This window comes from Eurosta solidaginis, chromosome 5 (assembly GCF_040869045.1).
Source record: "Eurosta solidaginis isolate ZX-2024a chromosome 5, ASM4086904v1, whole genome shotgun sequence".
NCBI lineage: Eukaryota > Metazoa > Arthropoda > Insecta > Diptera > Tephritidae > Eurosta > Eurosta solidaginis.
The window spans coordinates 217,743,774-217,770,003 of record NC_090323.1 but is presented as its reverse complement, the minus strand read 5'-3'; the positions used below and the strand labels follow the sequence as shown (position 1 = coordinate 217,770,003).

The following is a 26,230-nucleotide window of genomic DNA, read 5'->3' as shown; positions in this document are numbered from 1 at the left end:
TGTGGAACAATATTATATAAAAGCGTGCAATAACTGTCGTATGTTGTCATTATCATCATCATCAGCCTGAACACCCGCGCCGTAAGTTCTGCTTACTTCAAACTAGAAAAAGAAGCGGAAATGATGAGTTTGTTGTCCAATGAGGACAAAACGAAATACGTGCTGCCGTCAAGTAAAGTATAGGCGCATTTGCGCTTTAGCAACTACGCTATAATTTCGAAATAGTAAACGATTTCGTTTATTTTCGCATACTCCACAAGTCACCCTTCCTGCTATATAATGCAGAAAAATGGACTAAGACAACATCAGATGAGGCGGCTCTGGGAGTGTTCGAGAGAAAAGTTCTTCGAAACAAATTACAGACCTCTACGCGTTGGCGACTGCGAGTACCGAAGAATATTTAATTATGAGCTGTACGAGGTTTACGCAGACATCAACATAGTACAGCGAATTAAAACACAGCGGCTACGCTGGCAAGGCCATGTTATGCGAATGAAAGATGATGCTGCAGCTAAGAACATATTTTTATCTAAATTCGATTAGGGAAGTAGAGGCAGAATCGTTTAAAAGGTTAAGCGCCAATTAAGTAAGTACTACATACTTCACCGTCCTGGTTGGCCGAAAGCGTATTCGATCTAGTCAGCTCTCACATTGTTTAAGAAAAAGTAAGACATAAAACATGAATATCAAATTATCAACAGTTAAGTATAATATATTTTTTTTTACTCAAATAACTTTACAAAATATTGTTTAAAAATTAATTTCTATGCCATTTTCAAATATACTCATTTGTTTTAAGTGTTCTTGTTTGTTGTTTTTTTTGTATACATAATATATTTGTTTAAGTTTCTTTCGAACAAAGCTAAGTAATAATGCACGCTTCAATATACGAATGCGTACACACATACATATGCGTGTACATACATAAGTACATATAAATAAATATATAAATATGAATATTTTGATATACAAGTGATTCATAAAATTTTAGAAAACGTTTTAATTAATTAATGATTATACATAATAATTTTATAAATTATTTTTTTTTGTATTTTGGTAAGACAACAATGAAAGTCCGTTCACAAATTTAATTTGCTTACAGTTTTTGTTTATTTTTTTGGAAAATTTATTTTTTGATCCAAATTACATTTAATTTCATTTAATAATTATTATATATATATTCATTTATACATTAAGCTTGCTTTTGACTATAAATATTTATATATGTATGTATATATAGTAGGTGTGTTTGTTTATTTGTAAGAATTCATCCCCTGCAAAAAATCGTACGAAAATTATAAAACTCTTAAGAATGTCCGTACGGAAGCGGATGTATGCAACAGTACCCATAGCGATAAAAAGAAGACCTGTCCGAAAAGTGGAAAAAGGTTCATTCCGACAGTATCTGTAGAGGTATAACTAAGGTGGATCCTTCCAGTACTACCCTTTCAGGCATAAACAGGTAAAATTAGTCCCTCCTTAGTATATGCTCAAACAAAAGGGATTTTATGTGACTTAGCTCGGACTCATCCTAGCCTAGTCGCATTTTTTGTATGGTCGAACTATATAGTTGATTAAATAAACGCGTTTCTACACCATGTACAATAGGGCGGGTCGATTTAAAAATCGCTCATTGCTCTGTGAAAATCGTATTCTAGGGATCAACATAAGAAACTTTGCCGAAGGAACCATACCTCTAGAACGAATTCTGATGTCTCCCCCCTTTGGGTCGAACTTTTGGGTAGGGGCAATTTCAATTCTACCTGCTGTGTCTTGTGGTGGCTTAAAAAACAACACAAGAAATTTTACGATCTGCAATTGTGTCACAGTGATACCTTCATTTTTTAAAACGGTTGAATAAAAAACCCACACAACTATGTTTACGACATGCAAATGCATCACAGTGATGCCTTGGTTTTAAAAGAGGGTTGTAAAAACGCTAATTTCTAATAATTTTTTTAAATTTCTTTTCTATTACTAAGTTAAATTAATTTTTTCATTTACATATGTTGTGACTAAATAAATATCTAAAGAGATAAATAAACTCCAAAAAGAAAAAACATAGGCATTTCAAAGTGAGATTTTTAAAAAATTGCCCCTACGACCCAAAGGGGGGACATCAGAATTCGTTTAGAAGTATGGTTCCTTCGGCAAAGTTTCTTATTTTGATCCCTAGAATATGATTTTCACAGAGCAATGGGTGATTTTTTTGCCTCCCCACAAATCGACCCGGCCTAATGTACAACGTACATACACATATACATACATACGTACACTTGAGTAGCCTGTTGTAAAACACCAAATTGGTTTGATGTACGCTAACCAGTTAATACGTAGAGTATTTTATCTGATATTGACCGAAAAAGTCTGGACTTCCACCAATCACAAATCTCTAAGAAAAACTGCCTAAAGGGCCACTTAAACTTCCTTAACCCTAACGCCATAGTCGTAACCATACCCATATCCATAACCATCTACATTGTGATCGATTAATGGTGCCATAACCTTAAACAGCTGACATTTTCATAAAAATGAGGAAAACGCAAAAAATTACAAACATATTCCACCAACAATAAGTCTCTTAGTCAAAACCTATCCAAAACAATAAATAAAATATACAAAGAGTTAATAAATTCACCAACTCAAATATTTTTAGGTTATGAATATGGCGAAAAACCAAAAACCAATTGGTTGGTATGGTTATGACGTTAGCGTTATGGTATGGCACCATTAATCGATTACATTGATTTCCATAAGGTAGGTTCGATCAGCTGTTTTATCTGGTTATGGTTTTATGGTTATAAATCACCATTAATTGTCCCTTTAATCGATTACATTGATTTCCATAAGATTGGTTCGATCAGCTGTTTTATCTGGTTATGGATAAGTCACCATTAATTGCACCTTAAAATAGACAGAACACAAACCACATATCTTTGAAAATACTGCGTAACACAGAGAGCACAAAGCTTACAATATCACTATATCTTAAGGAATTAATAGTGGAAGCTTTTAGTTATTATTTCGGAAGCGTATGAAGATAATTTTCTGGCCCATTTTCGGATAATTAGAGTTTGTGACGTTTTCGGGGATGGGGCTACCTTTGCTACTGCTGACAGAACTCAGCAAGAAAACCCTGAAATTTCTTGCTAGAGCCGTGAATTCGCAAAGTTTTTTAGTCTATTGAAACCAAAATTAATTTGTATCGTTAGTACTAAAAACTTGGAACTAGGTTATAGAATTACTTTGCTGGCCTTTTAGGCTTGGTAGTTCACACTTCCCCGCGAAAGGCAGTAAATATGTCTGGTGCAACATATTCAAACCGAGATCAGGATAACCAATCGCCAACTTGTTGTGGCTTTCTACAACTTTTCTTCGTGGTTACGAAGTTGTGACTATATATATGCATTGTCATTCCGAGGAGGGATTCTATCGCGCCAGTTATTACATAATTGTAAGAGGTAGAAGTCATTTCTAAGAATTCACTATTTACACCAATTTATGAAGTGCCGTTTTTTGTATTTGCTCCGCAGTGGAGATTTTTTCTCAAAAAGTAAACATCTAAAGGAATATAAGGACTTCCAACTGCTAATCCAGAACTTGTTGCTTGCTGCTTGTGTTTTTTTGCTTCATACGGCTGTGTTCTCAGGTGCCGTATTTCCTCATAATGCTTACGGAGATGACTCCTTAAGCCCCTGGGCGGTGTTGTCTCATCAATCAGATGTCTGTTGGGATGCCCAGGTTTCTGGGTGTTCAACAGGAACTGTTTGGTTAGTATTTTATTTCTCTCCCTGATGAGTATTCTCGCCTCAATATGTAGATGGTGTTCTGGGGAAAGCTAACACAGGAGAGTCATATCGCCCGATATCTCTCCTATCGCCAGTAGCCAAGACGCTTGAAGCCATTTTGCTCCCTTATGTCAAAGCAAATTTGCAAATAGCCTGTCATCAGCATGGCTTTAGAAAACTTCATGCACAACCACCGCACTAAATGCCATTAGCGCCCAGATAAATTGCGGTTTAAATCAAAACCCCCACCATAGAACAGTACTCGTTGCGCTAGACCTATCAAAACCTTTTGATACGGTCAACCATGGCACGTTCTGCAAGACCTGGAAGGGTCTACCCTTCCCCCAAGTCATAAAAGGTGGACCGCAAATTATCTGGGTGGTGGGCCGGCATCGGTGCAATTTAGAAACGCAACATCAAAACCAAGAAGAATTAAACAAGGGGTGCAACAGGGTGGTGTCCTATCCCCACTTTTGTTTAACTTCTACATATCAAAGCTAACTTCACCATCAGAAGGAGTTACTATCGTTTCCCATGCCGATGACAGCACAATAGTGGCCACAGGCCCAGGCCCACAGATCGATGAGCTTTGCAACAAAATAAACAGCTACCTCCCTGATCTCTCCAGTTTTTTTGAACCATCTTTGTCTTGAAGCAGTGTGTAGTGGTTGACTGTGTCAAAAGCAGGTCAGGTGTCACGAGCACTATCCTATGATGGAGGGTATGGGTGGTTCACTCCACAATTTAGCTGGGTGTTAACTGCGGCAGTAGTGATATGCACTTTACGGAAGCAACGCTGATGGCTGGCTAGCCGAAGACTTGCTTTTAAATGTGGGAAGTAGAACGGTTTCCAACGTCCTCGCTACTGGGTAGAGGAATGATATCGGTCGATACGACTCACCATCGCAAGCTGGCTTTCCAGGCTTTGATTATGGGATTATCCTTGCTATCCCCCTTTATTCTTGAATGACAAAGGCACAAACGACGAGCAGAAACTATGCGTTATGTAGCTAATGCGCTTTTGCCTAAGGTATTTTAAAATCGGCATGACTATTCCGTCTGCGACTATTGTTTTAGAAGGCTTGGCCATTTTAATGGCTTCTTTGATCTGCAGAAGTAACGGTGAAGTGTGACGCGTCATGCTTTTGTTTACAGATGTGCCCGTTGGTTTGTAGGACATCTAGCCTTGTTAACTGAAGTATGCATTGCGAATTGGCGCCAAAAAGCGCTCGCGTATTTCCTCGAGGCCGACAGACAAAATTCATGTCAACGAACTATTCAAAAGCTGTCTAGTATGAATAACCCAAAAAAAATGCCATTCAATGAACTAGAATGCTTGCTGATTACTTTCGCTTTTAACTGTAGGGTAGTTGCAGTGAAACAAGGCAAGCTCGGCTGACTAGTTCTGCTGGGAACTTATACTAGTTTCGGTGTAGTGTACAACTAAGTAAGTGTGTATGTGTGTACTACGTTTACGAAATAATTTTTAGATTTATCTTGCATGTTTATTGCAGCATATCCTTAACACAAAACTATCACTCACGCGTTCAGACTTATGAATTATAATTTTTTTGTTTTAATTATTATTAAATTTAATATAAATCTGTAAATTTAATATCATCTTTTCTGTTATTATAATCAATGAATTAATTTTCATACGAAATATTTAACGACTTTAAAGTAATTTTTTTATTTCATTTTAATTTAGTTATTTAGCAAAGCGCTGCGTTTATAAGTTTCTTATATTGTTAAGCTTTTTACTTTGTTGCTGGTGCTTTTAAACTTCCTTTTCTTTTAAAAGCTAATAAAATTAAACTAGAATAATTAATTGTATGTTTGTATGGATGTCGTCTTTATTAATGTATGTATGTGTGTGTTTATTATTATTATTGTGAGATAATAAATATTTTGAATATTTAGGCCCGGTTTTTCAGTACAAGTTCAACTCAGTTTGTCAGTTAAACCAGGGGCGGAAACTGGTATTCCTTTCATAATATAATTCCTTTCAAAACTATTATTTTCGGATTTTTATTACCTGAGTCCAATAGAACTAGTTAAACTCGGACTTTTAAAAATAAATCCGGACTTTTATTTTTTAAGGCCAAAATAAAAGTCTGGCTTGATAACAAAGAAACGGCTTATCCGTATTAAAAAAAAATTGTTTATTTCTGATAAGCCGTTTCTTTGTTATCAATTCAGACTTTTATTTTGGCCTTAAAAAAATAAAAGTCCGGATTTAACTTTTATTTCCCGACTTTTATTTTTAAAAGTCCGAGTTAAACTAGTTCTATCGGACTCAAAAAATAAAAATACAGATTTTACTTTTATATGTGGACGTTTATGGAAAAAGTTCGAAAAATAAAACCGATGCATGATTCGATATGATATTCCTATAGGGATACCTGGGAACTCAATCACTTTCACTTAGGACAATTTTTTGACCCGGACTTTTTCGACTCCGAAAAAAAAATTATTATTTTCCGTCCCTGAGTTAAACTACGCTTAAACTTATTATGCAGTTTTTCAGTATATTTTAACTGAAGTTTAAGCTGAGCTTAAGCGGCCGATCTGGCAGGGTTAAGGGCTAATTAAATTTCTTAACCCCAACGCCATAGTCGTAACCATACCCATATCCATAACCATCTCCAATGTGATCGATTAATGGTGCCTTAACTTAAAATTCGTAAAAATTTCATAAAAATGAAGAAAATGCAAAAAATTACAAACATATTCAACAAAAAATAAGTCTCTTAGTCATAACGTATATAAAACAATGAATAAAATCTGCAAAAAGTTATTAAATTCACCAACTCAAATATTGTTAGGTTATGGTTATGGCGTTAGCGTTATGGTATGGCACCATTAATCGATTGCATGATTTCCATAAGGTATGTTCGATCAGCTGTTTTATCTGGTTATGGTTATAAGTCACCATTAATTGGCCCTTTAACTCTAGTTAACCTATCAGCCTATCAGTTAATATATCTAATGTAGGATAAAAACTGGAAAAATGTGTTGGATATTCATGTTGGATCTCAATATCTCTCAAAAGGCGGAAAATAATTTGAGAATGATGTTGAAGATCAACTCGAGAACTATACATTTTACAAAATTTCTCAAAGGTTGGATAGTGATTGGAGAATGAAGTTGGGCATCAACTAGAGAATTATCTGGTTAGAGCATGATGTTGAATATCCGTTCCGGAACTAGATTTATATTTCTCCAAGGATGCGGAAATATTTTTTCCATGTTTGTTGGGTAAACAAAATCCAGCTGTTGCTGTATCTACAAATTATCTAGATAATAAAAAAACAATAAACAATGTTGCCCTACAAAAAAGCCTACTCCAAAGACGGCTTTAAACTGTGTATGAAAAACTGCTCAGTAGTTTAACTGGAGTTTAAATTTGACTAGAGTTTAAGCAAACTTAGTTTAAGCTTAGCTTAACCAACTACTGAAAAACCGGCCCTTAATCAGGTAACTTAACAATTTAACAGCTAAACATTTTCATTTCTCAACTTTGTTCCTGCTTACCGTTTGCTTCCTTCCTTAAGGCACCATTACTGATACTTAGCATATACTTGACTTGACTTGGCGTACACTTGGCAACTTAGCCACGATTATACTCCACTTGGCGCATACAATCTGGCATCATAATCAGTGTTGAAATTTATTCTTAAATAAATGTCAATTTGTATGACAAAATGTCAAAATGAAATGGAAACAAACAAATGGCATCTCAAAATGTAAACGTCACTTAGAACTTACATAGAAAATCAAAATTCAACAGAGTTCTAAGTCAAGTGTTGCTAAGTTTTGAGTAATCAGTAACATGCAATGTTCATTTAACAGAACTGTAAGTGACAGTTCTCAAGCCAAGTCAAGTCTATGCTAAGTATCAGTAATGGGCCCTTTACTCTTTAACAGTTTAACTTTGATAAACTAACAAATTATTATATTACGATATTTTTTCTTATTTTTTGTTTTCTTAAGCAAAAAATTTGTTTTAGCATAACCAGCTTGTTTACTTTTAAGTTTATTTTTATTATGACTTGAGTATGTTGCTAATTCTTTGTTTGTATATAAAGTTTGCATGTATGTATATATATAATTTTTGTTACTTTGTAGTTAGTTAGTTTTGTTTGTTGCTGCTGTATTAATATTTGTAAGTATGTACTCTCAGTTAATGGGCGTTCAGCACTTTAAAGTAAAAGTCTCGTAAATTCTGTAAATAAAGAAAAGAAATACGTATTAAGAATTATATAGTAGAGATTAAATTTAATCAGGGACGAAGCTGTTATAACTTATAAGAGAAAGAAATAAAAGAGCTTATTTAACCATTAATCTATATACATTAGACTGGGTCCATTTATTAACCGATATCGCGCCATCGATTTTTCGATAGGACTTGGGCTCAGGAAAAAAAGGTTCCACTACCCATACCACAAAAATAACTTTCGAGCCTGCGAAATTTCATTCTTTTGACCTACTAAAAAAATAAAATGTTCATGTATACCCTGTCCCCCTGAAATTTATGGGTCGGAAATTTCTTTAGTAGATCATGAAAAAAACTTTAAAAATCAAAGTCGAAAAAAAGTCAAAAAAATGAAATTTCGCAGGCTCGAAAATTATTTTTTTGGGTATGCGTAGTGGAACCTTTTTCCTGAGCCCAAATCCAATCAAAAAATCGATGGCGCGATATCGGTTAACTTTCGTCCATACAAATCGACCCACCCTAATATATGTGCATATATAAAAGAAAGTAGTGTTAATTACACTATTTATAGCTCAAGAACGGATGAACCGATTTAACTGAAAATTGGTGGAGAGGTAGCTTAAAACAAGGAGACGGACATATGATACTTTTTATCCCGTTCTGGCTAGGGTCTTGAGATTAAAACGTGAACCTTGTAATGAATGTGTTTATAGAATATTGATAACAAATGAAAGCTGTTGATGTGTGCTTTAATACAGAGTATTTGTTTAATACCGCTGGGTGACTAGGGTCTGGAACTGGATACCCCTAGAATTTTGTGTGTAATATGGATATCAACCGAAAGCTGTTGCTTCGAGCCTTAAAGTAATTTTCAATGTGATGTTCGATTTAGTCGCATCAACCTGGCAAAACTGATAAATATGCATGCGAAGCCGAAATAAAGACATGAATTAATAATACCCACATACCTATTTACGTATGTCCTATTCGATTTGCCTGAAATTTGGTATAGAAATTTGCCTATATTAGTATTAACGATCCTTTTTTCCGGGAAGTAGACCAGAGACGGACTGGGACTGGGGTTAGGACTGTGACTGAGCATCGGAGTGGGCCTGGACTCGAAATGGGACTGGAACCAAATACATACCACCCTATGGGACTGGCAATAAGGGATGAAGAAAAATGAGAAGAACTTGAGAGAAGAGAAAAGAGGGAAGGACTGAGAAAGAGATAGAGTGAGGCGAAGATAGAGATAGATGAAGCGAAAAAGACGGAAGGAGGAGTGAATAAAAGGTTTAAGAAAAAGTGAAGAGGGGGGAGGACATAGTTAGACGGAAAAAGCTTATAAAATGTATGCAGATAGACTAAATTTAGGGCAGAACAATGTCTGCCAGGTCTGCTAGTAATGATATATTGAGATAATGCTTGTGAAAACCAATTATAAATAGAATTATTTCATTTAGATCACGATAACCAATAAATATGACAACACAATTATTTTGGTAACAAACAACCATTATAATGTAATAGTTATAATTATAACTACCAAAAAAATAGGTGTGACCATATATAACCATTGTTAGGGCGTTTCAATGAGCCAACCAACTCTGGATCACGACCAAATCTCACTGGAACGATATGGATCAGTACTATGAGCACCCAACTCATGCGTACACATAATATGGTGCCCGTTATTTACAAATTATAACATTTTTTCCCCGAAGCGCCCCATAAATCTTTATTATAAGATTGAAAACACATTCACCCCTATTCTGCATCTCGATTACGTTCCCGTTCTACGCTCCGCTTTAATCAAAGTTTGGTATTCTGCATTACGACGGAATCGTAAAGAGAAAAGGAAGAGCAAATGATTTTTCGAAATCAGCTGTTGGTACGGAATGTGTGAAGAAAATTTGTAAAAAACACTGAAAAACGTTCATGTTTTATTATGCACGCCATTTTGTACAAAAAAAAGAAAAGCAATAGAATATATTGTCGTAGTGTTATATTTTTTTGAGTGAAGTGCTTTCTTAATTGTAAATGTGTTTTTGTCGTTCTTTTGGCCAATTCACTGCCGTGGCCACCAAGTTTTGTTAAAACGGATTGCTGCACGAATATAGTTGACATTTTCTGAATTTTAAGGATGCTAATTTCATTGCACTGGTCTAAAATACTTTATAAAGGTTTATTTATTCTTTCCGCAAGGATTGTTTACGTTTTCGCTTCACCTTCCTCTACGCCGACAGCTTGCTTTGGCATATAACTGGACCCAACGAACAGACACAAATTATAGCTGTTGTTGGAAAGCAACGCATACGAAAATTGCCAGGCGAGAATGGAAAGGCAAATATTGCGAGATTTGTGTAATCCATTTGAGATGAGTGACGAATAAGAAATTGAACTTAAAAGTGGTAAAGTTTAATGACTTATTTTCTTATTTAGGTACAAAAAAACTATCGACTTAACAAGGATGCTTTCAAGTATGTGTTAGATACTTTTGCGGGGAAATACGTCTAAGGACTTCGACATCGACATGTTGTTTTTGACCTGGAAACATATAAAAATAATCATCGTCAAGCCTTCTACGTTTCTTAACAAGTTTTACTTACATTTTTGTTAAAATTCTGTTATAAATTAATAAAAAAATAAAAAGAAAATATTTTTCCGCCAACTAATTTGCAACTTAGAAAAACGGAACTACGATCGAAATGCAGAATACAAAAAATCGAACGATTCGAAGTTGGATCGAAAGAGATTGGAACACAGAATACCAAAATTGCCAAATCGAAAAAATTCCAATCCAAGTCGAAATGCAGAATAGGGCTGATTATCACAATAATCACCCCAATTATGGTTTTCAATAGTGAGAAAATTAGTGTCGGTGGTCATGAATTGGTATCGGCGTTGTCAAAGTCGATAACTATTGACAAGTTTTGATGTTTTTTTGGTATCGGCTAAAACATTATTGAAGTTGTGTTGACGTGACGTGACGCAAAATTTGTTAACCTAGTTTTTGGTGACGTCAAACGCTGCAAAACGAAATTCGGCTATTAAAAATTGGTAAAATAAGCTTTATTTATTCTTATAAACACACGTTATTTATTTATTTTTAATTAAATTTCAGAAAATGCATTCAAGGTTCGAATCGAGCTCAAGGCCAGAACAATAATTTTTTTCTAATGATAATTATTGTTATTTTTTAACAATTAACAGACGTTGACATGCTTTTACTAATTAAGACTAAGGGTCTGAGTTGGTTCCATCTCAGAAGGTATTATTATCGGAATCCGCTTATGGAAGCAGAGGAAGCGGAGGCCGCCTATTTTTTTGGAAGGCGAGTGGTGGAGCGGAGAGCTTAACTAAGATCCCTTCGAATTACCAACTAATGAAGGCAATATATACATATGTAGATTATAACAAGTAAGTATCATTTAAGTCTTTATTGACGTCAAGCGCCTTTTGTATCTGTGCGTAGGCGACGACGTAAGACCCGGCTGTTTCCATGCCTTGCACAAATCCTCACATTTTCCGCAGAGCTGTACTAACGACGATATAAAATAGCCATACAGCGATATTTTTCGCTATAAGCCTGCGGATATAACAGACACTTGCCGTCAAGTCCCAGTCCAAAAAACCGTTAATAATGGCCCTTATCGGAGTCTGCTGTCATTCGTTAAAGTTATTGGGAATGGTTTTTAGTAGGCGAATTCAAGCACAACGTACAAAATAATTGCGAACACGTGTCGTGCAGTCAGTCATTGCCATTGAGTCGAAACGTCAATTAGTGCTTGAATTCAGACCTTCGATAAGGGTTTTTATTGACATTTTAGCGTAAGTATAAACACTAAAGTATATATGTATGCTATTCTCGTGGTGTAAAAACATATTTTTTAATCAAAGATATTGTATAGCATAGTATCATTGTATGTGTGCGAGATCGTCATCATGGCGTGCGTGCGTCAATGTTGACCTTTGTTGTTTTCTGGTGCATGTTAAGGTTAATGCACGATATAATTTCATACATAAGTATGGATGCAAACATAGATACATGGAATATTCCATGGAAAATCGCAAATTTTCCCCGACTATCTCATTTTCATTGTCAATTTATTTTGGATATATCACACCCCAACGCACCAAGGAAGAAGAATATAAAATTAGTATCAGCTATGAAAGAAACAAAAAATTAAAAAAATAATATTGGTATCCACAATGTCTGGAAGTAGACTAAGCCTGTACCTGGAATATGTAAATTGCGCGTAATTTAAAAAAAAAAAAACCGGAGTGAATTTCCGTATATAAACAATGCTTTAAATAACTACTGCATCAAGTTTTCTATATAGGATATGAGAAAGTCCAAATTTAAAAGCTGACTTCGTACGTGTGCCGTACAAGAAAATCACGCGAAAGTTAAGTCAAGTTGTTTTGCTGTGTCCAGTACATACATATGTCCATCAGGAGCCTTAAGTCTTCTCTCTATGGAAATATAAGCAACCTTGTCAGCTTAACGTCATAGAATTTGCATATGATCTTAGAAATTTCGCAGTCCCGCGCTTCCATGTCAACGGCTTTATTGCATGATGACATGCAAATTTCGTCTTATTTTGATTTCGGCCAAACGGATTAAGTCGTCTACCGTCGATTCATTTACTGTTGCACCCTCTTTCGTTACCAACTATCTCTTAATGGCCGCGAACCCAGTATAGATGTATGGTTCGGCTTCAGCGAAGTCTCTTCAATGCTTCTTTGCATTCCAGGACACTTTTCGATGAATTACCATGTGATATTACTTCATTGATCGCCGCCTATAATTATATGTATATATTGACGAGACTGCAGCTTAAGCACGCTTGCTCCAGAACTTATGCAGCTTTCTTCACGCCTACGATTTCCGCTTGAAAGACACTGCAGTGACCTGACAAGCCACTAGGTTCTACTTATTTCTGGATCGACACAGTAAACACCAAATCCAACCCTACCATTAATTTGGAACTATAGCTATACACGTGTGTAGTAACGTGCTTTTTTGTGTCGCTGTCCACCAAACAAGAGCCCCATAGTAAAGTATGGGATTGACAATTGCAGTAATTATCCAATATGAGCGTTCGGGCGATAGACCCACGTGCAACCTAGCATCCTCTTGCATTCAGACAGTGTCACGGAGACTTTCTTCGCTCTATCTTCGACATGAAGCTTCCAAGACAACTTGCTATCTATGGAGTATAATTCTTAGATATTTTGTACTGTACTTTTCTTGTAGGATAACCCCTCCAAGCTTAGGCTTAGTCCATTAGGGAGCTAAATATCCAAGTAATTAATACAAGATCAGTTTTTGCCGCGTTGCCAATTAACCCGAATGCAGATGCCAAGGCATGCACATGTCGAAGCACCTGATCCATCAGAGAGCTGATTGTTGGTAGACACCCGCCGCTTATGATGACTGAAACGTCATCTGTTTGATTTTATATATTCACTGCAGACCCGTCAGACGTTGTTCTGCCCTAAATTTGGTCTACCTGCATGCATTTTAATAAGCTTTTTCTCTCTAACTCTGCCCTCCCCTCTTCACTTCTTCTTAATCATTTTATTCACTCCTCCCTCCGTCTTTTTCGCTTCATCTATCTCTATCTTCGTCTCACTCTATCTCTTTCGCAGTCTCCTTCTCCTTCTCCTTCCCCCTTTTCTCTTCTCTCAAGTTTTTTCAATTCTTCTTCATCCCTTATTGCCAGTCCCCCAGGGTGGTATGTATTTTGTTCCAGTCCCATTCCGAGTTCCAGTCCCACTCCGAGTCTTAGTCCCAATCCTAGTCCTAATCGCATTCCCAGCCCGTCTCCGGTCTACTTCCCCGAAAAAAGGATCGTAAATACTAATATAGGCAAATTTATATACCAAATTTCAGACAAATCGAATAGGACGTATGTAAATTAGTATGTGGGTATTATCAATTCATGCTTTTTTTCGGCTTCGCATGCATATTTATCAGTTTTGCCAGGTTGATGCGGCTAAATCGAATATCACAATGAAAATTACTTTAAAGCTCTGAGCAACAGCTTTCATTTGATATCCATATTACACACACATTCTAGGGGTATCCGGGTCCACGTTTTGGCCTATATCTCGAGACCCTAGTCACCCAGCGGTATAAATTACTCTGTACTAAAGCACACATCAACAGCTTCAATTTGATACCCATAATGTAAAAACACGTCCTAGTGTTACCCTGGTCCACGTTTTGGCCTATATATCGAGACCCTAGTCACCAAGTGGTATAAATTACTGTGTACTAAAGCACACATCAACAGCTTCAATTTGATACCCATAATGTAAAAACACATCCTAGTGTTACCCTGGTCCACGTTTTGGCCTATATCTCAAGACCCTAGTCACAAAAGGATATGAAAATTACCCTGTACTAAAGCACTCATCAACAGCTTTCATTTGTTATCCTTCTTCTATAAACACTTTCTAGGGGTATCAGGGTCCACGTTTTGGCCTCAATCTCGAGACCCTAGTCACCAATAGGTTTGAATACTACCCTATACTAAAGCACTCATCAACAGCTTTCATTTGTTATCCATATTCTATAAACACATTCTAGGGGTACCCGGGTCCACATTTTGGCCTATATCTCGAGACCCTAGTCACCCACGGGTACGAAAAATACCCCGTATCAAAGTATCTATAAACAGCTTCCATTTGATGCCCACATTTTACAAACATATCCCAGGATTACCCAGGTCCACGTTGTGATCTCAAGACTCTATCCAAAACGGGATAAAAAGTATCCTATGTCTGTCTCCTGGTTCTAAGCTACCCCTCCACCAATTTTCAGCCAAATTTGTTCATCCGTTCTTGAGTTATAAATACATCACATTAGAAACTTCAAAAATAACAGTATTTCTCCACTATTTAATGGATGTTATTATACAATCTATCTATTAAAAAAAAGCGCATGAAAATCCGTTGCGTAGTTTTAAAGGCTTAAGCATTCAAAGGGACTGGGACAGCAAAAGCGACTTTGTTTTATAATATGTAGTGATAGTGATACATTCAAAAATACCAAAAAATAAAGTTTGTTTGAAGAATTTTAAGGAAATGTTTAATATTTTTAACGAAAGATTATTTTTTCAATAGATGTATGCATTCTTAACCATATATATGTTGCATTAACAATTAACCATTTATGTTGCATAAATATGTATGTGCATTCCTATGTCAAGCTGATATGAAAATATATACATATGAATGTACATTCATACATGCCTATAAACCTACGCCCGAAGATAAAGAACGCAGCGAATGCTATATATGTACGTATGTATGTGTCGCATCATCCTCACTCAAAAGCAATTAGCGCGGACAGTTCACAGCGAACAACCATACAAACACATTTTTTGGTAAAAATGTTACTTACATATGTTTAAACAATTTGGCTGATATAAGAATGGAATCAAGTATCTTTTTTGATGCAGATCGAAGGTAAATAGTTCAAAGTTTTACATCCATCCATCCGTTTATGAGTTATAGCTGTGTAAACAAAAATTTTACGATTTTTTACTACATTTTAGCAATTTGTCACGCCCCTATAATATATATCTTCAAATTATATTAACTAACTGTACCATCTCACGTAGCTAAGCTTTCAAATGCAAAAAGCCGTTTTAAAATCGGAGCATTCTGTGTGAAGTTATGTGCATACATGGCATTTAGCGACTTTATTTTATAAGATTTATAGATATAGATAGATGTATTAATCTCTACAAGATTTGAGCAGACAAGATGTCAGCTAATAGCCCTATAGTCTTTCGGGCACAGAATACTCGAGCCGTTCTCCAAGATTGCGGGCCGTGGTTTAGTATTACGCAACCTTCAAAGAATAAAGATTGTTGTAAGCCATTCTAAAATCGTTCCAACCACCATCTGGAACATAGCAGGGAGGTGGCTACTATGGAGGAATCCAATAACTTATGTGTATCTAAGACGTTTATTATTACGTAGAACAGAGCTTTCGTCTCTAAGAAGATTCAAAGGAAACGCAAGGCTACCAATCTAGAACAAGGAGCTGTGTTTACTGAAAATACAGGTAAAAGGAATGTTTAAGCTGTAAAGGTCGTGGAAAGCGGAGCAGGCATGAACGAGTACAGGGATCTGTTGAGGATCTACCAGCACGAAATTCAGAAGCGGAATAGAGTATCTTGGAAAAATGTCGTTGCGGCCATCGACTGATCCAGCGAAACAACGCTGTCGAGGAAAGTCCTAGCTAGGGGAAATATAGTCCAGGTGCGCAGATGACGTTGCAGTTGTCATATTGGAAAGTGCCTTCCAACAATTAGATCTTTGATAGATTGGGCTCTTCGTGACATATATACATACTAGGGCTTATAATGTCGGGTTGGTGACCAACGCGGAGAAGACGGATATGGTCATGTGAATGTAGGAGGACGTTGGGGAGTACGTGAAGTCTATTGCCCTATCTTTCGTTGCATATTTAAACTATGGAGTCCTTGTTTGACAGATGGCCACACAAAAAAAGAAAGTACCTCAAAAAGTTAGAGGGGTATGCAGGCTATCAATGCTAAGCATAACGGGAGACTTGAAAACAACACCATTCTGTACATTCCACCTCTAGACCCGGCGGCGGAGAACATAGCCTTAGCCAACATCAACGAGTCTTAATTCCTGAGGCAGCTTGAGCACAGGTTATACGGCGATAGCAGTATACTGGATGAACATACTACCCAGTTCCCTACCTGCACCTCGATGTGGCTCCTAGAGCCACAACATCGGTGGAAGTTTGGCGCAAGGGCGCTCAAAAGGCAGATGAGGCGATACACATGCACAAGTACTGCAAGTAGTATGGTCTGCGGTATACTGCACTGATTCCGAAATGAACAGATCACTGTAGTGTTTTTCAGACGGAAGTAGTAGCTTTGACCAAAGCAGTAGAAGCACTGATGGAAAATAGCTTAAATTGACATCCAAGCAGCAATTAAGGCATAATTTAGTATAGAACATCTAGATGTGTGATGCAGTGTAAGAAACCCTCAGAAAGAAACGGGATAAAGATATACATCCATATTGAGTCTCCCTGGGCATACGGGAATAGATGAAAATGAAAAAAGCGGATGAGCTACATAAAAAGGGCACATTCCTCGAAGATTGTAAAGCAGACGTTCTAATCAGATTAGACAAAATTGAAATGAGGCGACAGTTGCACATGATGGCCACGCAGTGTAGAAGTGAATCAAGCGAAAGGCTGCAAAGGGTCGAAGCTCATGTGTATTTCTTACAATCTTAGACTCACAAAGTTTCTCTTATCATTAAAAGGAGTTGCTTGTAAGCTCATGATATGTATTCTGACGGGACACTGCCTTCAGAGTCGTATGGTTTTAAATGAGGCCTTGTCAGTGAAAGCAGATGGAGGAGGAAACGATCGAGTATTATTTGTGCTCATACCCTGCGCTCGTAAGGCTACGACTCCAGCGCTTAGCAGTGAGACAGAAGTCAGATATAGAAGTCGCTTAGGTCATAGAAAGCATCTAGTATTTGCCAAGAGGGTGGAGTTATTTTTTAACAAAGGTTCTGATTTCCCCTTAGGGGTTTTCAGTTTTATAGCTGAACAAACTTCTGGGTAGCACTATGGACTCATTCATCCTATCGTCCCTCACGGACCGCAAATGCAAATGTTGATTATTTCCTTACCTTCGTAATTAATTCGGCCGTCTTGATCTAAGTCAGCTATGGCCAATAATTGCGTAAGTTGTGTTTCTGAGAGGGGTTCACCAATCATTTCCATGGCGGTTTGTAATTCGTCACGGGTAATAAAGCCATTTCCATCACGATCAAATACCCTGTAGAGGAAATCGTAAGTATTTTAATTATAATAGCGATAAACTATTTTGGATAGGCAATTCTATCTCACCTAAATGCGGCTATTAAATCTTCGGTGACATCATCGTTCTCGTCTGGTTTACTTGCATTTTCTTCCTGCTGTTGCTGTTGTTGCTGCTCGTCACGTAACGCTTGAATGCGTCCAACCCATTGCAGGAATTCAGCCTCATTGATTAACCCATTTCCTACAACGAGTAAAGAAGGTGAGGAGAATGTTAAATGAGTCAATAAAAATAATTTTTAGAATAGATGTGTGCACATTAGTGTGCCCCTTATTTTCTGAGGTGTTTTTTCTAAAAGCGTACCCAATCAAACATAACTGATAGTTTGGTAAGTGAGATCCTGATGGCCCGGCGTAGATAGCAGGCTGTTGGTCGCAATTATTTAGTTCACCACGACAGTGGTGTGCTGTCGAGTCACTGCAGAATGGGCGTTAATGTGGTGCAGGTAGAATGGCTGATCATGAGGTAGCACTTCCTGATGAGACAACTCGACCTTAGAGATCCTCACATTAGGAGTCTCAACTTGGATAATATGCTGCTGGTAAATGAACACAAATGGGCCAAATGGGATGATCATCTAAAGAACTGTAAACTCTATGCGGGTGTCGGTAAATTGTGGTCAAACATCAAGTCCTTGTTAAACGCGACAGAAAATAAATACTTGGTACGATTTCTTGGCTTCCCTACAAATTAGAGGGATGGGAACACATTTCTTATGTCGACTCTGAACGGCATGTGCAATACAGATGAATTTTCCCTGAGAAGAAGCTTTTCATGACAGCAATACACTCGGTGTGTTAGCCAAATCACTTCCCAGCGTCGACTCCGATAAGAAAAAGTTTTTTGCAATTTAAAAACTCTTTTTTATAAATTTTGATGTTATTTTGCCAGGGAGCTGAGCCCAGGACCTTCGGTGTGGAAGGCGGAGCACGCTACCACCACACAATGAAAATGAAATGGTATATTAATCATATCCGTCTATACGACTTTCTGTTTGAAAGTAATCTAGTCCTCAATTTTAGAGACACGATGATATAATTTGGTGCACTATAAGAGGTCTTCGGCACAGTTGAAGATATTCCCGTTTTATATGATTTTTGTGTTCCCATTTCTTGGATGTTAGAAATCCCGAGATTTTCGGAACTTAAAAAAGACTGGGATCTCTAGTATGTAAGTGTGTATTTCGAGTTGCAACTTTAAATGGAAAATTCAAACTTATTATTTCGTTTATATTAGGTCGGTTGAATGTTTGTCCGCATTTTCAATACAAATCTTACAATCGATTTTTAAGTAACTTCTCATTGAGCTACAAACGTGAAACTTTACACATAGGTTAGAACACCGTGACAATGCAAGAAAAAGATAAAAATCCGTTAGGTGGCGCACGGATCGAAATAACTAGATAGGAATTTGAAAATTTTCAAACCAGCTTCTAAGTAACTTCTCGATGAGCTAGAGACTTGAAATTTCAAACTTAATTCAGAGGTCGATGACAGCCGATGACATGATACAAAAAGATTCGCTAGGGGGCGCACGGGATGAGATATTTAGAAAAATCGTACGAAACGGGCGGAATTTCGGGATTGATTTTCATGTACGTTCTCATTGAGCTACGACTGTAAAACTTCAGGATAAGACGCCGAGAAAATTTAAGAAAAGTAGAAAAAAATTCCGTTAGGTGGCACACGGATCCAAAAAATTAGATAATAATTTGGAAATTTTAAACCGGGGTTTAAGTAACTTCTCGATGAGCTAGAGGCTAAAAATTTGCAGCTTAATTCAGAGGTCGATGACAGCCGATGACACAATACAAAAAGTTTCGCTAGAGGGCGCACGGATTGAGATATGTAGAAAAATTAAACGGAACGGAGGGAATTTTGGGATTGATTTTTATGTAAGTTCTCATTGAGCTACACGCGTAAAACTTGACAGATAGGTTAATACACTGAGAAAATGTAAGAAAGGAGAAAATAAAAATAAAATAAAAAAAGATTAAGCCATTCCTTTATATCAATGGACAAAAATCAGCGAAAAATGTCTCCTTATATAAAGACACATTCTTGCTAAACTTTGTTTTTTAAAGTTTGACATAGAAATTGCAAAAATATCTATAAGAAGTAAAAATATAAAGATGAAGCGCAATTGATTGACTAATAATATCTCCTTTCCTACGTGTGCTCCACTTTTAAATTTTTACTTCTCATAAATAGTTTTGCAATTTCTATGTCAAAATTTAAAAATCAAAGTTTAGCAAGAATGTGTCTTTATATAAGGAGACATTTTTCGCTGATTTTTTCCCATATATATAAAGGGAGTGGTTAAAATTTGTATACTCAGCTGAGCAGAGCTCACAGAGTATATTAATTTTGTTCGCATAACGGTACCCTGTAACGGTATGAACTAATCGAGATAGATATAGACTTCTATATATCAAAATGATCTGGGCGAAAAAAGAAATTCATTTAGCCATGTCCGTCCATCCGTCCGTCTGTCCGTCTATCCGTGAACACGATAACTTGAGTAAATTTTGAGGTATCTCGATGAAATTTAGTATGTAGATTCCTGGACACTCATGTCAGATCGCTATTTAAAATGAACGAAATCGAACTATAACCACGCCCACTTTTTCGATATCGAAAATTTCGAAAAACCGAAAAAGTGCGATAATTCATTACCAAAGACGGATAAAGCGATGAAACTTGGTAGGTGGGTTGACCTTATGACGCAGAATAGAAAATTAGTAAAATTTTGGACAATGGGCGTGACACCGCCCACTTTTAAAAGAAGGTAATTTAAAAGTTTTGCAAGCTGTAATTTGGCAGTCGTTGAAGATATCATGATGAAATTTGGCAGGAACGATACTCCTATTACTATATGTGCTCTAAATAAGAATCAGCAAATTGGATGACGAACACGCCCACTCTTTAAAAAAAATTTTTTTAAAGTCAGTATATTATTAAATTATGTAAACATTCAACTCCAGTAATGATATGGTGCAAAAAAAAACAAAAATAAAAGAAAATTTCAAAATGGGCGTGGCTCCGCCCTTTTTCATTTAATTTGCCTAGAATACTTTTAATGCCATAAGTCGAACAAAAATCTACCAATCCTTGTGAAATTTGGTAAGGGTATAGCTTCTATGACGATAACTGTGAAAATGGGCAAAATCTGTTGAAGCCATGCCCACTTTTTATACACAGTCGACCGTCTGTCCTTTCGCTCGGCCGTTAACACGATAACTTGAGCAAAAATCGATATATCTTTACTAAACTTAGTTCACGTACTTATCTGAACTCACTTTATCTTGGTATTAAAAATGGGCGAAATCCGAGTATGACCACACCCACTTTTTCGGTATCGAAAATTTCGAAAAATCACAAAAAAAAAAATGCCATAATTCTATACCAAATACGAAAAAAGGGATGAAACATGGTGACTGGATTGGTTTTTTGGCGCAAAATATAACTTTAGAAAAAACTTTGTAAAATGAGTTGGACACCTACCATATTAAGTAGAGGAAAATGAAAAAGTCCTGCAGGGCGAAATCAAAAGCCCTTGGAATCATGGCAGGAATACTGTTCGTGGTATTACATATGTATATAAATAAATTAGCGATACCGGACAGATGATCGTCTGGGTCATCCTGGTCCACATTTTGGTCGATATCTCGAAAACGCGTTCACATATACAACTGAGGGCCACTTCCTTTTAAACTCTTCATTAATACCTTTAATTTGATACCCATATCTTACAAACACATTATATGGTCAACCCCGGTCCACCTTTATGGCGATATCTCGAAAAGGCGTCCACCTATACAACTATGGCCCATTTCCTTTTAAAATACTCTTTATTACCTTCCATTTGATACCCATGTCATAGAAACACATTCCAGGGTTACCCTAGGTTAATTTTCCTAAATGGTGATTTTTCCTTATTTTGTCTCCAAAGCTCTCAGCTGAGTATGTAATGTTCGGTTACACCCGAACTTAGCCTTCCTTACTTGTTTTATTTTCTTTTTTTTTACTTTTATACTCTACCAATTCGCCATGCTTACTTCCCTAAGCAACGAATACTCAATGCATGCTGTTGCTGCCTTGTTACTGACATTTAATGCCACAACGTAGACTTTGAATTCAAGGTCAATGCCAGTTATTCATTGAACAACGTGAAAAACTTTTAAAGATGCGCTCAACAAAATCACAATGAATATGCTGCGAATAATACTAAAAGTACTTAATATCTAGTGTGCAGGATAAACATTACATTTTAGTAAATAACAGGTAACGGTAACGTGAACTAAGTAAGAGGACTTGGACTTTACCAGCATAGATTTGCAACGCACAAGTACTCGTACTCGCTTAAATATGTTAAATAACAACCGCACAAAGAATTATAAAAGAAGTGAGTACCAATCGGGCTAATACAAGAAGATGCTAGTACCGGAGCGAAATCATTGGAAATCATATCCCGTAAAAGACTGCATACATTTCGGAACTGCCCTCGTAATCACCATGAAGTGTTTATGTTGTTACAACAACAACAACTTGAATAGCGATGGATGATCTACGAATATAACTCCAATTAATTGAAGTAAGTAGTCCCGAAGGTCGGACAAATCGCTACCGCAGCTGGTGGCAACATATCATGAAGTATTTGTTTCAATTGTTCTGCAGCGTAAAGAACGATAAAGGACGGCCCATATCAGTAGCATTTTCTAAAAGGTTCTGTGGTCTTTTTGCTGCTATAAGCACAATAACAGCAAACTTCGCTTATTCTTTCTAATAATTTATGTTGATGAAAAGGACTTTTAGTAATATCGGTTACGCAATTTTTGAATGAGTAGGATTTGACTAAATTTGGACTAACTTCCCTCAATACTTAGTGGCAATGCTACCTACCTTTCATTCAAAAATTTAAACGACCCCACGTATTAATTACAATTCGGTATCGGTACAGAACTAGGTGCTTCCACTTCTGCATTAGTATTTGTGGCGCCAGAAAAAAGTTTTCATTTTATTGTACTTTTGGTTTTTGATTTTCGTGATTGCTTATGACTCTTTATCTACATTCAAGTATATTGTCCTTTTTTGTAACAGTTTCGCGTTTTGTAAAATATTTCTTTGGAAACCCTCAAAGGTGCAAATACAAATAAGCAAAGTACTCAAAAGTATCATTTGACATATGTACAAAAATACATATGTATGTACATTAGACTGGATCGATTTATTAACCAATATCGCGCCATCGATTTTTCGATTAGATTTGGGCTTAGGAAAAAAGGTTCCACTACGCATACCCAAAAAAATAATTTTCGAGCCTGCGAAATTTAATTTTTTTTACTTTTTTTGCGGCTTTGATTTTTAAGGTTTTTTTCATGGCCTACTAAAAAAAATTTCCTTTGATTTAAAAATTTTCATGTATACCCATTCAAAAAACTGTTATCGAAAACGTTTTTAGCGGACATTTTTTGGTCGGACATGGTATACATATGAAAATTTTTTTAGTAGGTCATGAAAAAAACCTTAAAAATTAAAGTCGAAAAAAAGTCAAAAAATGAAATTTCGCAGGCTCGAAAATTATTTTTTGGGTATGCGTAGTGGAACTTTTTTTCCTGAGCCCAAATCCTATCGAAAAATCGATGGCGCGATATCTGGTAACTTTCGTCCATACAAATCGACCCACCCTAATGTACATACATTCTTATCAGACCGCATTTAAAAATTATTTCATAGGACTCCTCCAATATTGTAGCAGCTTTTAGCAGCCACAATATTTCTTTAAGGAAGCTAATGATCATTATTTGGCACCTAAACACTAAAGTGATTTTGGCTGTTTCGTAAGAAGTCACGCCAGCTATCTCTGTTTCGCGATAGCTGAAGCCAATTGGGAGCACCAACGGTGGTCAAGTCTTCCTCCACCTGCCTCTCACAACTCAGTGGAGGTCTTCTCCTGCCTCTGCTTCCAAACTGCGATGTCGACTGAAATACATTCTTGGCCGGAGCGTCTTCGCCGTAACTATCACGGACAGGACCATAAATTTTTGGGGGAATCTTTTTTCTCGAACACTCCAAGAGCCATCTCATCTTCTCTCGACATCGTCCATGGTTCAGAGCGACTTGTAGAGCGTGATTTTTGTTCATAAAGAGAGGAATTTACTTTTCAATTGCCCACTCAGTCCAAAGTAGCACTTCTGGCCAAGAGTTATTCTCCATTTGATTTCCAAGCTGACAGTAATTTTGCTGTTAATGCTGGCTCCCAAATGGACGAAATCTTATCAGCTAATGATAGGAATAGGAATTATGACGATTCAATAGGACGAGAAGAGAGGGTGAGTTCAATAGAGAGGGCATATAACGAGGTGGTCTATTTTGTGAGGGAATTCCCCCAATGCTCGACACCAATTGGAAAGAGATTATGTCAGTTACACTTTATAAAGAGATGTTACAAAAAAAAAAAAAAAAATACCCTAGCGGGTTAGGGGATCAGAATATACCCGCGGTAGGTATGCCTGTCGTCAGAGGCGACTAAAATACCAGATTCAAGGGGCTGTGTAGCGCAACCCTTCAGGTTGCCAGCGCAATATATAGCTGTTCTGTTTCACTAACAGACGAGGCTCTGGCGACCCCAAGCTCCTCATGGAACTTGGGGGTGGGGAGGGGGGAATGGCCTGAAGGTTTAATGTGGTCACATAAATCGTTGCCGAGATGGTCGGGCTAGCACCTTAATGGTGCTGTGGTACTGGAGCGTATCGGATCTGTATCCGGCAAAGGACCATCACATCGATAACACTCCCCAAAGCCATCGGGGAGCAACCTTATCGCTACAACAACAACAACATGTTACAAAAATATTGTCTAATAAACGAGTAAATGTAAATTAATCAAGCAAGGAAGTCTAAGTTCGGGTAAACCGGACATTACATACCCAGCTGTTGTTGTTTGTTTTGTGTGCTTAATAGTGTTACAAGGCTGAGCAATAATACATATACATATGGTTCTATTCTGAACTAATTTTTCTTGGAGTCATGGCTACCGAAACATAAAAAATTGCTTAGTCATAATAGGGGCAGAGCCACGCCCATTTCTTAAAATTTTAAGTTTTTCCTATTTATTGTTATAAATCTACTTGGGAAATGAAATACCATTGATATAAAACTCTTTTTTGCAAAAATATAGCTTATTTTATTAGCCAACGACCCTTTTGAAAATCTTTTATATAAAAGTGGACGTGGTCCTTAACTGATTTCGTAAATTTTTCTTCAAATCATTCCTTATAGTAAAGGCAACTCCTCTGCCGAATTTTGTTACGATAGGTTTAACGATTTTTGATTTATGATTAATAATATTTGTAAAATTGATTTTATCACAAGTGGGCGGAGCCACGCCAATTTAAAACAAATTTTTTCAATTTTTATCAAAAGTCTCAATGTCAGTCCGCACGTCAAATTTCAACATTCCAGGTGTATTATTTACTAAATAATCAGGTTGTTTGTGTTTTCCAAAATGTTATATATATAAAAAGTGGGCGTGTTTATCATCCAATTTCGCTCATTTTCAATACCAATCTATTCTGGGTCCAGGTAAGTTCGTGTACTGATGATTTTGATATATGGAAGGCAATATCTATCTCGATTCCTTTATACCTGTACAACCAACCGTTATCCAATCAAAGTTATAATACTCTGTGTACAAGTACAGCTGGTTATAAAAATAATCACACTCATACAACAGACAATAAAGCACTAATTGAACCAATGCAACAAATACACATAATGATTAAGCGACTTAAATTACTGATTCTACCTGCCTAAGCTTACCACACAAGTTGATCAGTGAGATCCACCGCCGCTTCTGGAAGAACACATAACACACACATAAACATACAAAATCATATAACTTGACAATACCTGCTCATGCATCTACGAACTATAAATATAAGACAAACGGCAACAACGGGTCTGAACGGTAAATGACACTGAAGATGGCACAACGTCGATATCGGCTTGCATCCAAACAAAATTTGACAAGGGATGACGAAAATCGTTCCAATAATCAACAACAATTATCCATGCTGACGGAAAATCAACAAAACGAAATGAATGTCGTGTAAACTGCTTTTCGGAACTTTGGCCAATCAAATGGCTGCTTTATGTAACCCCAGATTTTAACATTATTCTTCTCCTTATGGAAGACACAACCAAACGTCACTACCAAGCATAGGAGATTAGATCGTTAGAGACACTGTTACAGTAAATAAATCCAAAGTGAAGATCAGCTTATATAAATACGGTGTTATTCACCTAGATGCGCGTCTTTTTTGATATAGAAGTA

The 26,230-nt window shown here is 36.8% G+C and overlaps 1 protein-coding gene across 8 annotated transcripts in view; it reads right to left on the bottom strand.

Annotated features, from left to right (window-relative positions):
• Window positions 1–686: 686 nt before the first annotated feature.
• The window catches only part of Eip63F-1 (Ecdysone-induced protein 63F 1), a 368,174-nt gene continuing 342,630 nt past the window's right edge, over window positions 687–26,230 (bottom strand). For 7 of the 8 annotated variants that reach the window (XM_067788282.1, XM_067788279.1, XM_067788280.1 and 4 more), the window contains 4 exons: window positions 17,927–18,080; window positions 17,707–17,855; window positions 15,419–15,531; window positions 687–8,013 (listed from right to left, as the gene is read on the bottom strand). In XM_067788282.1, the coding sequence (XP_067644383.1) occupies window positions 15,455–15,531; window positions 17,707–17,855; window positions 17,927–18,080 (380 nt within the window). In that variant the 3' untranslated portion in view covers window positions 687–8,013; window positions 15,419–15,454. The remainder of the gene's footprint in view (window positions 8,014–15,418; window positions 15,532–17,706; window positions 17,856–17,926; window positions 18,081–26,230) is intronic. The other variant, XM_067788283.1, reaches the window with a different exon arrangement.